At 37.8% G+C, this 11,856-nt stretch overlaps 1 protein-coding gene across 1 annotated transcript; it reads left to right on the plus strand.

Annotated features, from left to right (window-relative positions):
- The first annotated feature begins 401 nt into the window (after positions 1–401).
- Positions 402–4,534, plus strand: LOC149264656 (uncharacterized). The gene is made up of 3 exons (XM_089400215.1): positions 402–1,856; positions 2,835–3,100; positions 3,259–4,534. Exons 1-3 carry the CDS (start codon positions 402–404, stop codon positions 4,532–4,534), a joined length of 2,997 nt encoding a protein of 998 aa, XP_089256341.1.
- Positions 4,535–11,856: the final 7,322 nt, after the last annotated feature.

Here is an 11,856-nt window from a genome sequence, read left to right on the forward strand (position 1 = left end):
ATTTCTCCCTTTATTTCTGAATCAATTGTCGGGTGTAGTTCCCTGTTAAACAATTGTAATGATGTCATTCAAAATATTGAAAGCCTTTCAGCTGCTATTCCCTCCCTAAATCTGAACTGTGAGGATTATCCACCGAAGAGTCAGGATACTGGTTCTCCCCCTCCTGCCTGCCATTATAACCTTAGATCCCTCAGTAAGAAGTCTGTTTGCTCGAATGATGTCCTGGAGTCTGTAGGTGGGTTAGGTGCTGAGGTTTCTAAGAGTTTATCAAAAAAAGGTAGAGGTCGAAAATCTCTCCTCTCAAAAGCCCAAGTTAAAGCAAAATTCGATGTGGCTGATGGCAAACAAATGTCGACTCCTGGGGCGCTTAGAGCAGCTAAAACCCCTGAGGCGGTCATAAAATGATTTGTCTTTCATGGAACTGCAGGGGTTTGGCCAGTAAACCTAAAAAACTGGCATTGAAAGACCTTATTTCTCGTCACAACCCGGATATTGTTTTTCTTCAAGAAACGTTGGGCAAAAGTGCTGATATTGAATCTGCCCTTCACTCCTTATTTCTGGGATGGGTTTTTATAGCTCTTGATGCCTCAGGTCATTCGGGAGGGCTTGCTATTGGTTTCAAGGAAGGAAGATTGAAGATTTTAAATTTCCGGGGTCTGCATAATGTTCTAGGTATAGAGATTGTCTCTCCTGATTTCGAGATCCCTCTTTTGTTTGTCAATGTTTATGGACCCTGTCAGGGAAGGGTTCCTTTCTGGAACGACCTCCTCTCAAAAGATCTGATAAAGGATAAAAACTTGATAATAGGGGGAGATCTAAATTTCTCTTTGGGGATCGTTGAAGCTTGGGGGCCATCTGCGAGAGAAGATCCTCTGTCTGATTTTTTCACAAATGCTTTTCATACTCATAAATTGATTGATGTAAATATCATAAAAGCAAAACCTACTTGGAGGAACAGAAGAACGGGGGAGGATAGAATTGCTAAAAGATTGGATCGTTTCCTCATCAGTGAAAGGTTGGCGTCCAATATCCCTTTGTTCAGACAATGGGTGGGTGATGGGGGAAATTCGGACCATTTTCCCATTTTTCTTGAATTCTCTAAGCCCCCTCCAAAGCCGGCCGCTCCGTTCAAATTCAACCCCTCTTGGCTACATGAGGACTCTTTCATTCAGCTTTTCAAGGATACCTGGAGACATTCGGGTATTGGCCAATCGGAGAATAAAGGAGCCCTCTTTATGGAAAATTTAAAAAGACTTAAGAAAGCAGCCATCGAATGGGCCTCAGCCAGAAGGAAAAAGCAAAATGAAGAATTGGTTTTTATTGATGAGGCCCTTCGTGTGTTAGAAGATCCTGAGGCTGATGCTTATTCATCCCAGGAGTCGAAAGAAAGAATTTTGGCTCTAGAAAAGAGTAGAGCAAAGATATTACTGGATAGAGAAGAGGAGTGGAGAATGAAAAGTAGGGCTATTTGGCTGAAAGCAGGGGATGAAAATACAAAATTCTTTCATAATTATGCAAAGGGCCGGAGAAATGCAAATACTATATGGAAGCTGAGGGACTCTGAAGGTAGGGAGGCCTCATCTTTCGAGGCATTATCAAACATGGGAAAGAACCATTTTCAATCTCTTTTCTCGGACCCTGGGGGGATTTCTTTAGCTGAGATTATCAGAACAGCCCAAGCTTTCCCTCGTTTTGTGGAGGAGGAGGATGCTGAAGACCTCTTCAGAGAAGTGACTAAGGAGGAAGTTGAAAGTATTATAAAATCTATGGCTAAAGATAAAAGCCTGGGGCCGGATGGTTGGACCATCGAGCTGTTCTCCCATTTCTTTGATTCAATTGGAGCAGGGCTTACTAAAGTAGTGGAGGAATCAAGGAAGAAAGGAGAAATTTATGGTCCTTTCAATACAACCTTCATTGCCCTCATTCCAAAAAAAGAGGACCCGGATTCTTTTGAAGACTTCAGGCCTATTTCGTTGTGCAACACTATTTACAAGATCATTGCAAAAATCATTGCGGTTCGCCTGAAACCTATCTTATCTTTATGTATTTCAAATGAGCAATTTGGTTTCTTGGACGGTCGTCAAATACATGAAGCTATCGGGGTGGCCCAGGAAACTATTCACAGTATCAGGCAAGCAAACAAAAAAGGGGCTGTGCTTAAAATCGACCTATCAAAAGCCTACGACAGGATCAGCTGGACATACCTAAGGATGCTATTGACACATCTAGGCTTTAAGGTGGAGTTTATTAATTGGATCATGGGATCCATCCAAAATGTAAGTTTTGCTGTTTTGATAAATGGGGCTGCCTCTCCATTTTTCAAAAGCCAAAGAGGCTTGAGACAAGGATGCCCTCTTTCTCCTTTGCTCTTCCTCCTAGCAGCAGAAGGATTAAGTAGGTTGATTTCAAATGCCAAGAGATCAGGTTTGGTAAAAGGTTTGGAAGTTGCTGTAAACTTGTTCATTACTCATCTACTTTTTGTTGATGATATTTTATTATTCACAAATGGGAACTTAAATGAAATTAAAGAGATTAAAATCATTCTTGATCTGTTCCTGAAAGCTACAGGGCTTCAAATAAACTCTAGGAAGTCTCAATTAATTTTTGAAGGGTTCAGTAGACAAGAGGAGATCCTGATCGCTTCTTTTTTGCCTTTCGAAATCTGTAATATGGATCGGCCTTTCAAATATCTTGGGTTTTGGCTAAAACCTTCCTCATACAGGAAACAGGACTGGAATTGGCTGGTGGCAAAGATCGAACAAAAAATTTCCCATTGGAGTTTCAAGTGGTTATCGCGGGCAGGTAGACTTACTCTGGTAAACTCTGTTCTGCAGGCTATCCCGGTTTTTTGGGCTGCCCTGACTTGGATTCCCAAAGGGATCCTTCATAAAATCAAACAGATCTGTAGCAGATTCCTGTGGTCAGGGTCTAAGGAGGACACTGTTCTTCCCTGGGTGGCTTGGGATAAAATTGCTAGACCAAAAGAATGGGGTGGTTGGGGCTTAAAGAGTCCTTTTGACTTCAGTCAATCTTTGGCCGCAAAATCAGGTTGGCGAATTATAAATTCGGAGAATCTCTGGACTAGAGTTGTTAAAAGAAAGTACATTGACCCCGTTCCTCTTGAAGACTGGATTAGGAGCCCAAATAAAAAAGGAAGGAACTGTTCTGTTATTTGGAAAGCCACTTCAGAGGCTTTTAAAGTAATTGAACAAGGTTTGGCTTGGCGGGTAGGAAATGGTGAAACTTGAGGATTGGCAGGGATCCGTGGGTAGGGTGTAGCGAAGCTTTTGCGTTATCCCCTGCTTTGCTCACTCATCTGGACGATAAAGGAATCAAAAGCTTAAATCAGATAGCAAATATGGAGCAGTCTTCTATCTGGGGACAGTCATGGAAATCTGAAGAGGACTTAGGCATAGATCCCTTATGGAGGAATGAATGGCAGCTTTTTCTTCAGGAGCTCAAAAGATCAAATGTCAGATTACAGGACAGACCAGACGCCTTGGTTTGGGCTCATGCTGAGACAGGTTTATATTCCCCAAAGGCTGGATACAATTTTTTGATGAAGAAAAAGGGATGGGACCCTCCTGTTTGGTGGGCAAAGCCTTTGTTTAAATTGAAGTGTCCCAAAAAAGCTAGAATTTTTTTCTGGTGCGCTTTAAAAAACAAGATCCCTTCCTGGGATATTCTTCAATCTCGTTTTAAGCAGGGACCTGGAAGATGCCCCTTATGTTTCGCAGACTCAGAATCTATCCCTCATCTGTTCATCGCATGTCCTTTTACAAGGCAAGTTTGGAATGAAGCGGAAAAGCTCTTGAACATCAAAGTAAGGTGGGAGGGGGAAGTTATTTCCACTGCCTGGGAATACTGGTGGAACCATTACACTGAGAAAAATCTGAGAAACCTCCCCCCCATTATTTGTTGGGGCATTTGGATTGCCAGGAATCGAAGTATCTTTAGAGAAAAATCCACCCGAGCGGCAGCTATTGCAATTCAAAGCAATGCCATCCTCGCCAGCATTCCTGAGCCGGAAGGGCCTTCAAAATCAGTCCATCGGAAGGAGTTTCATATTAGAGATGGGATTCCTTGGGCTTTCTTTGACGGGGCAGCCCAAAATAACATCACAGGAGCCGGGATTATTATCCACATAAGCCCCTCTCATTCGCTAAAAGCCTCAGTGGGTCTTGGGACGGGTACAAATAACTATGCAGAACTCTCAGCCTTAAAATTACTCCTTTGCTGGCTCATTCACAGGAATATCCTCACAGTTCAGATTTTTGGAGACTCGCTGAATGTTGTTAACTGGGTCATCGGAAAATATAGATGCCAGCATTACATGTTGATGCCATTATTAGAAGAAATCCAAAATTTAAAGATTCAGTTTAATGTATTTTCCATTGATCACATTTACAGGGACAGGAATGAAGAGGCAGACAGGTTTTCTAAAGAAGGTTTGCAGCAAGCTGTGGGCACGTGGAGAATAACAGAGCAGTACCAGGACCAGATCCGTGTGTCGGATCTTCCTCCTTACTCTTAAAATTTTGCCTCTATATATATATGCTCTAGCTTATCAGTGGACTGTTTATTATCTGATACTGGTAGCATATGAAAATCTGTGTATCTTTTTTATCTGTTATGCTCTGCTTTGATAGAGCGTGAAGTGTTCGTTTTTGTTTTTTTGTGTCTACATTATGGGTTGTTTTCCTTTGAAAGGAGACCCGGTTTCCTTGAGAAAAACTTGATATAGTTTTTGGTTTGGCCATTCAGGCCGGGTTCAGGAGAATCATAGTTGATTCAGGCGTGCTGCTGATCTTACACAGAGGAGTTTATTCTCCTTCTCATGCAGATTTTGCAGAATGTTCACTCATCTGATTGTAACTTTTTTATTCCTTATAAAAAAGTTCGGTTTTTTTCCTTGGAAAAAAAAAAATACCTTGACTTGTTCAGAAACAGGTGTTAACGTAACACGATAATAAGAAATGAATTACGTATCTGTGTTATACTTCTCAAGCGCTCTATCTGGTCTAAACGTAGGTTATTTATTTACTAAATTATCAAAACCTCACTTGATTTCTCCATCCTGCTACAACCATGTCTTCAATCATCCATACCTCTATAGTTTGTATATCATGCCTTAGTATAGCCAATTTTCTTGTGATTGGTAAGGAACTATAAAGAAGGGACCAATTCAACAATTATGTTTATGAATACCATCTTAATTCCAACATAGTCTCGCCTCGATAATTAGCATAATTTTTCAAAATACCCCCGAGAAAATCCTACCTCGATGATTTATAGAGTTTTTTAAAATATAACCCAATCAGCAAAATATACACAATTATAACCAAAAAAAACATTCATGCTTATGGCCAAACACAATAATAATCCAGAGTATAGCCAAACAATATAATTTTCTCAAGAAATAACACAACTACAAGTTTAGATAATATAGATGCTCAACAAGTCAATTTATGCATGTATTTCACTGGATTAACTTGGAAGAAACACTTCCATCAAACCATGAACCATCACCTCTAGTTCTCCCCCAAGACGAGATGTGTTATTATCGTAAAATCAACCAACCTCTTATGATTCTCATCCAATGTATTTTATGCAGAACCCTTAGCGGCATCCTCCTTTTGAGGGTCTGTTGACCCCATAAGCTAGGATTTTTTTTCTATATTTTTCGAAAAAATATTTTCCTTTTTCGTTAAAGCCCACCATTTTCTCCCACAAAGCTTTATTCACCAATACTCCATGTTCTCTCATCACTAAGCGATTTAATATAATTTTTTCCTCCAATCTTATTAAACCTTTACCAACAAACCATAGGGATTTTTCGGAGTGAAATAAGGGAAGTTTGTTCAATCCTATCCACGATGGATTCTGTATTGGAATAATGATCTCATTAACTCAAGTTTTCTTTTCCAAGTATATCTTCTAGTTTATTTTTATTATGAAAATCTGTTTATTACATCATCATATTTACTCCTAATTGAGTCTAATATGGATTTCCTGTTATTACTAAAAATAGTTCCTTCTCCTTAAATAATATTTACATGAGTACAGATGGTTGTTATATAAATATCATGTATATAACATTCTTGTTCTTGAAAGTTAAGGTAAAATAACCTTTTCCTGAAAAACTGAAAGGGACAGAACCTTTGATCATTGGATTCCTCTGTTTTTTTTTAGCCGACAACGTAATATAATGCATAGAATGCTAGCTCCCCATTAATTGCCCTATGAAGCCATGTTCAAGGATTTGTATATCTAGTCCTCTTAATTATGGTGCAAAATCCTCAACATTTAGAATTTCATCTAATTTCTTCATGTACTGCATTACATGCAATTTGTGAGAAATAAATTAAACATAGTGATATTGAGATCACTTGGTGGTAGTCAAGGTGAAGATCTATCCTATCTTTCCATCTAGCTAGAGAAAGAGCATTGTATCCACTCATCAATTTTTAACATGGAGTAGGAAATTTTTTTCTTAATATTTCTATGAAGGTCATGAATAAAATATTTCAATATAAACATTTAGTAAAATAATCCATATTAACTATAGAAATATAAAAAACGTATAGAGGGAAACTTCAGAATATAAAGGTGACATATTTAAAGAAATATTAATGAAAACATATTTAAATCTCAAAAATGTCGAGCATAAATAACATATTTCAATATGGAGTAAGCAAGGTAAATTCAATGAATGATATACACTAATAGGGTACAATACATGATAAGCATCAAATTACTTACCCCATCATACACCTCAAATTGTTCAAATGTTTCTCTATAAAATAAAGAAACATAAAATAAAATAGTAAATATAGTAAATATAAAAATTTTAAATTGTTATTGTTATTAATCATAAAAATAATTATCATATCTTATATATATAATAATTTATGAGATATTATGGTTAAAACATTTTATTAGTGTGTTTCCCATGTGTAATTACTTCCATGTTAAGAATGAATGTAATATATAGTGTATATACACATATATAGAAAGAACTAGCATAAATACATTATAAACTTAGACCTACAACCCTTTTTTAGGTTTTGCACTTTAAGAAAGGTGTGCTTCAAGATATTTGATCTTCTTGATAGTATCATTGACTTAGGGCTAATATGAATCCACACAAAAAATATTATAGAAATTCACTTTGTATAATCAAATGATTTTGGAATACATGGAGTGTGGTGGATAATATCTTAGGCTCCAAAATAATCCATTATTCATTTTAAATTAACAAAATATCTCATACTAGATATGATATGAGATATGTATGTGTTAGTGTCGATATCTTCATCCCTCCATCAATGATGGAATTTCTCTTTTGCATACATATTAGGTGTCCCATCTGATCACTTGCATTCCAATAGTTCATGGATCATCTGATGGTAGTGGTTCATTATCAAATTTCCCTCATGGTCTTTACCTGCTGGACTATTTTCACATGTTCTAGTCATTTACAATCATTTTTTGTCATTACATTTGCAAAAATTATTTTTAGGGTTTTAGGTCTCATTAGGTATAGGGTTTGTCACCATGGTAAAGAAAAACTCTATAAACAATTAGCAGGCACATGAGGAGGTCTAATAAGTTCACAAAATCAAAATTTCAATGATATTATGCTCAATAAATGGTTTTTACCTCGAAACCTTGCTTTGAGGCAAAACAAAGTTTTTATTTCTATGTACAAAATTTTTATGTAATTTTAAAATTTTCCATATGTAATAAGTTCAAAGCTACTGCCCTTGCTCACCTTGCCAACTCCAGCCACTGCAAACAAAAACACAAGCATCAATGCATTAGTTTACCAAGTGACTAAGAAAGTCAATTTCAATGAAAAAACAGAGATTGAAAAGTGTTTTTGGAATTAGTAAAAATTAAAGGTCATCCATATTTAAAGTGAAATGGGTTCCATTTATCATTTCATTGAGCAAAAATCCTTTGGAGAGTCAAAAATCGTGATTTAGAGCCAAGGAGACAAAAAACCCTGTTTTTCAAAGCAACTTTGCGTGGCATTGTGCATCAGAGGCAGTGCACTGCGCATCAAGCTGGTGCTACACATTAGAGTCTTTCCCGCAGTGTAATTTTGAATGGGCATTGTGCATCAGGAGCGCGCTATGAACTGGGCCCAGTGCGTAGCGCATTGTGCCCAGTGCGTTGCGCATCAGCACAGAACTTGCTAAATCACTTAAAATCATGCCATAACCCTCAAATTTGCTACATTTGCATGCTAAAAGTAAGTAATCATCTTCCCAAAGCTGAATTTGAGGTCACATTTGTGTTCTTCACAAATTTTGCATGTGGAAAATCAAACCCTAGCTTGCCATCATTGTTTTCCATTTCATTGTGCAATTTCCATTCCATCATCAAAAAGACATCATTAAACCCCTTTTCAGCCTTTTATTACCCTAAAACACTCTATTTATCCCATTTTCCCATATCCCTCTCCCCTAAAATAAATAACTCACTCATCAAACCCTAAATCCCTCACTAAACCCTAGTTTCCCAAAACTAATCCCTCCATTCCCCAATTCCATTTCCCAAGAGTAAAATCTCTTCATACTTGTTACCCTTGTCCTCCCTTATTACCATTTTTCACCATACCTTCATCACATCATATTCCTAAGACAACACTAAGAATCATGGCAAGAAACAGTGACTCAAGCTATGAAGAAGAAACACAAAGTGACAGTTTAAGACACAGGAATGTAGAGCCTAGGAAACCTCACAAGGGTGGAAAAATAATCAGAGAGGAGCCTATTAGCATTGCTGAACTTCTCGCTTGTCCCCTTGCCACCACTTGTTTTGGATACCAATCTTGCTTTGAGTTTTTTGAGATGGTTGAGAGGGTTAAGTATCATCATGAATTAGCAAGGAAATTTGTCATCAATATGGAGGACAATATGGTGCAGCTTGCCGGCATCGATTTCACTCTTTCACTAGCCATTATTGCAGAAGCAACTAGGATGCCAGATGTGGGGGAAAGATGGAACAAAATACATAATATCAACAAATAGAACTATGAACCCTACATTAAAGCCAAATATCATAGTAAATTAGGTAGGGTGTTTCCTTTTAAGTTTTTGGAGGACCGTTATATTCCAATAGTGAAACTCATCATTAAATCCTTCACATGTGAGGGAATGTTCTCCAGACTCTATGCTTATCATATCAGATTGCTTATGCATTTCGCCAGGGTTAGAATGATGAGTATTCCATACTTCATTTGCAAAAACATAGAGATGATGATTGTGCTTGCAAAGAGAAAACCATACCCATAGCATCTTAATAGCATTTATCACTTTGTTGTCATTAAGATTATTGTTGTGCATCAGCTCACTGAGTTGGGAGTGCCATGGGAAACCTTCATTGCCCATGAGATTCTCAAGGGGCCTCGCATTCTTGTAGACCTTCAGGAAGAAGGTGGACCTTCCGAGCAACAAAGAGAGTATGAAAGTAAGACTAAAGAGGCTCGCATTCCTGTGTTTATAACTTATGAAAAGGGCACAAGAGGACTTTTTTCAGCTATCAAACGCGTATTATCTTTGCCAAGGGTGGAAGGGGTCCCGTTCTTTTCACCGGACAATAGGCAAATGCTATCTTCACCTGGTGTGAAAGGGGATTTGCCTTCTTCTTAAGCAAAATAGGTATAGGATAGAGGAAAGCAACCATTGCATGGTGAAGGGCCTTCTAAAGGCGAAGATAGGGATTTTATTTCGGCTGAGGAAGAGGACACTGATTTAGGCTCCCAAAGCTCAAGACTCAAGGATATGCTCATCAAGGAGAAAGAAACTAAGATCCAATCCTTATCTCTTGACCTTGAGAGGGCTAAATGGGTTATTAACTACCTTGAGAAATATAACAAGCAATTGGAGGACAAGAAAACAATCATGGAGCTGCAAACCATAAGGGAAAACCAGCAATTGGCAAAAAGAAGGAAAATCAAGCTGACTTCAATTGAGCAAGAAATAGAGGCTGACCAAGAATCATGGTTGAAAAGAGTGAATATCCACCTTGAGATTAGACGAGGCTAATAAGGAGAAGAACATGTTGCACCACATGGCTTATCATTATTTGGCCTGGAACAAAATTTTAAGACAAGGATAAGAAGCCTAAAAGATAAGTTAAGGAGAACCTTGAAAACCAAAAAGGAGTAGGATAAACTTAGAATCTTGGCTGAAGCTTCCTTATCTCAGAAAATTAATTGATAAGCTTGCCTCTTGCCAATTTTGAAGTATTTTGGATAAATTTTAATTGCAAAACATAGGGAATTTCCTCTGATGCACAGTGCCACTGTTACTACGCATTGAGTTGGTTTGGAATTTTGAAAAATGGCTTGCATTTTTGGATTCCTCGTGAAAAAATATGAAAAACTAGAATTTTTCATGAATTTTGGAGGAGATTTGGGTCACCTAAAGAGCAAAAAAAACCCAAAAATGCCCTCTCTGCCACTTTTTGGACCCACAGGAAGCAGTCTTGGGAGAACTAACTTTTGAAGGGGAAAATGGACACCAAATCCAAAATTTCCACTTGTCCTAGAAAGTAAACAGACAAACCTTTCCAACAATACATTTTGGAGCTAATTTGGTGAGGTCGAAGGCCTTAAAACACAGCTCGGAAGTGGTGCTATGCATCAGGCTAATGACACTGCGCATCACGTAAAATTTTTCCAATTTTGCTCAAAAACTCAGATTTTTGCCTAGTTTTCTACCAGTTTGACTTTTTCTTCTCTCATGGTCAAATTCATGATGTAAAATGATATAAATTGATGTACTATGATGTAAAAATGAATAAAAATGACTTAAGGAGGTAGATACATCAGTTTTAGGTGGTTTTGAGCTGAATGAATCAGTTTCCATAGTTTTAGAGGCAAGTTGTTCCACTGCCTATTTTCCAGTTCCTAGTTTAGATCTTGTTGAAACAGCTCCTTGACTCATGGATTAGACCCCTGATGGCTATATCTTGTACTTTTTTAGTCATTTGTTAAGGTTGGACTCTTGTGGATGCATTGAGCTATTTTGTACATCACTTTTGCAGTTTGGCAAGGAAATAAACCAGGGTTTTGCAACATTTTGTGGGATTCTTGTGGTAATGTGAATTAGAATTGTTTTCTTCTCTATAATTCAATTGATATTATGTTTATGTGTGCCATAATATATCTTATTCTGTGATAACTAAATGAATCAAGTGTAAAGGGTAGAATCCATTGGTATTTCAGTGCTTTGCCTTAGGGTTTATTTAGTTTCACATGTTTTCTACTATTTGAAGAGGACTCATGACATTTGCATGCCCTCTCCAACTCCTCACTAGTCTTTAGACTCACCATTACATTCATTTCAAAGTGCTAAAACACTTGCCTACTTTGCCCCACAAAAACCTCTGCAAATCTGTGTTGATTTCCCAGACCCAAAGCTGCTTTCCCCATCTGATCCAGCAACCAACCATCAAAATCAATAAAATTCCTCTGAGAAATCATACCTAGCCTAAAATTAGTTTTTATATCAGTCATCTCAAGCCTTCATTGATAAATTTTCATTGAGATTGACAAGGAGAGAGCCCTCTCCTGACCTGGTAAGGCTAGCTACCACGTAAAGTTTCGTTTGATGTTACCCTAGACCTTCCTTTCTTAGCCTGAGGTACATTTAGGCCCTAATATAGTCGCGACCATACTAGAGAAGAAAAATTTGTTTGTGCGTTATTGTTGTTTGCTTTATAAACTACAGACGGAGCCTGAAGTTAGCCAGATAGCCTTCGAACTGGTCTTGCTCTGCAAGTGCATAGTAAATGAATGCTGCTTCAGTCAATCTTTGGTTTAGTTTATGAACTGAAGATCTG

This window comes from Pinus tabuliformis, chromosome 6, assembly GCF_031772625.1.
Source record: "Pinus tabuliformis cultivar Carrire ecotype Pingquan chromosome 6, CPIR1, whole genome shotgun sequence".
Lineage (NCBI taxonomy): Eukaryota > Viridiplantae > Streptophyta > Pinopsida > Pinales > Pinaceae > Pinus > Pinus tabuliformis.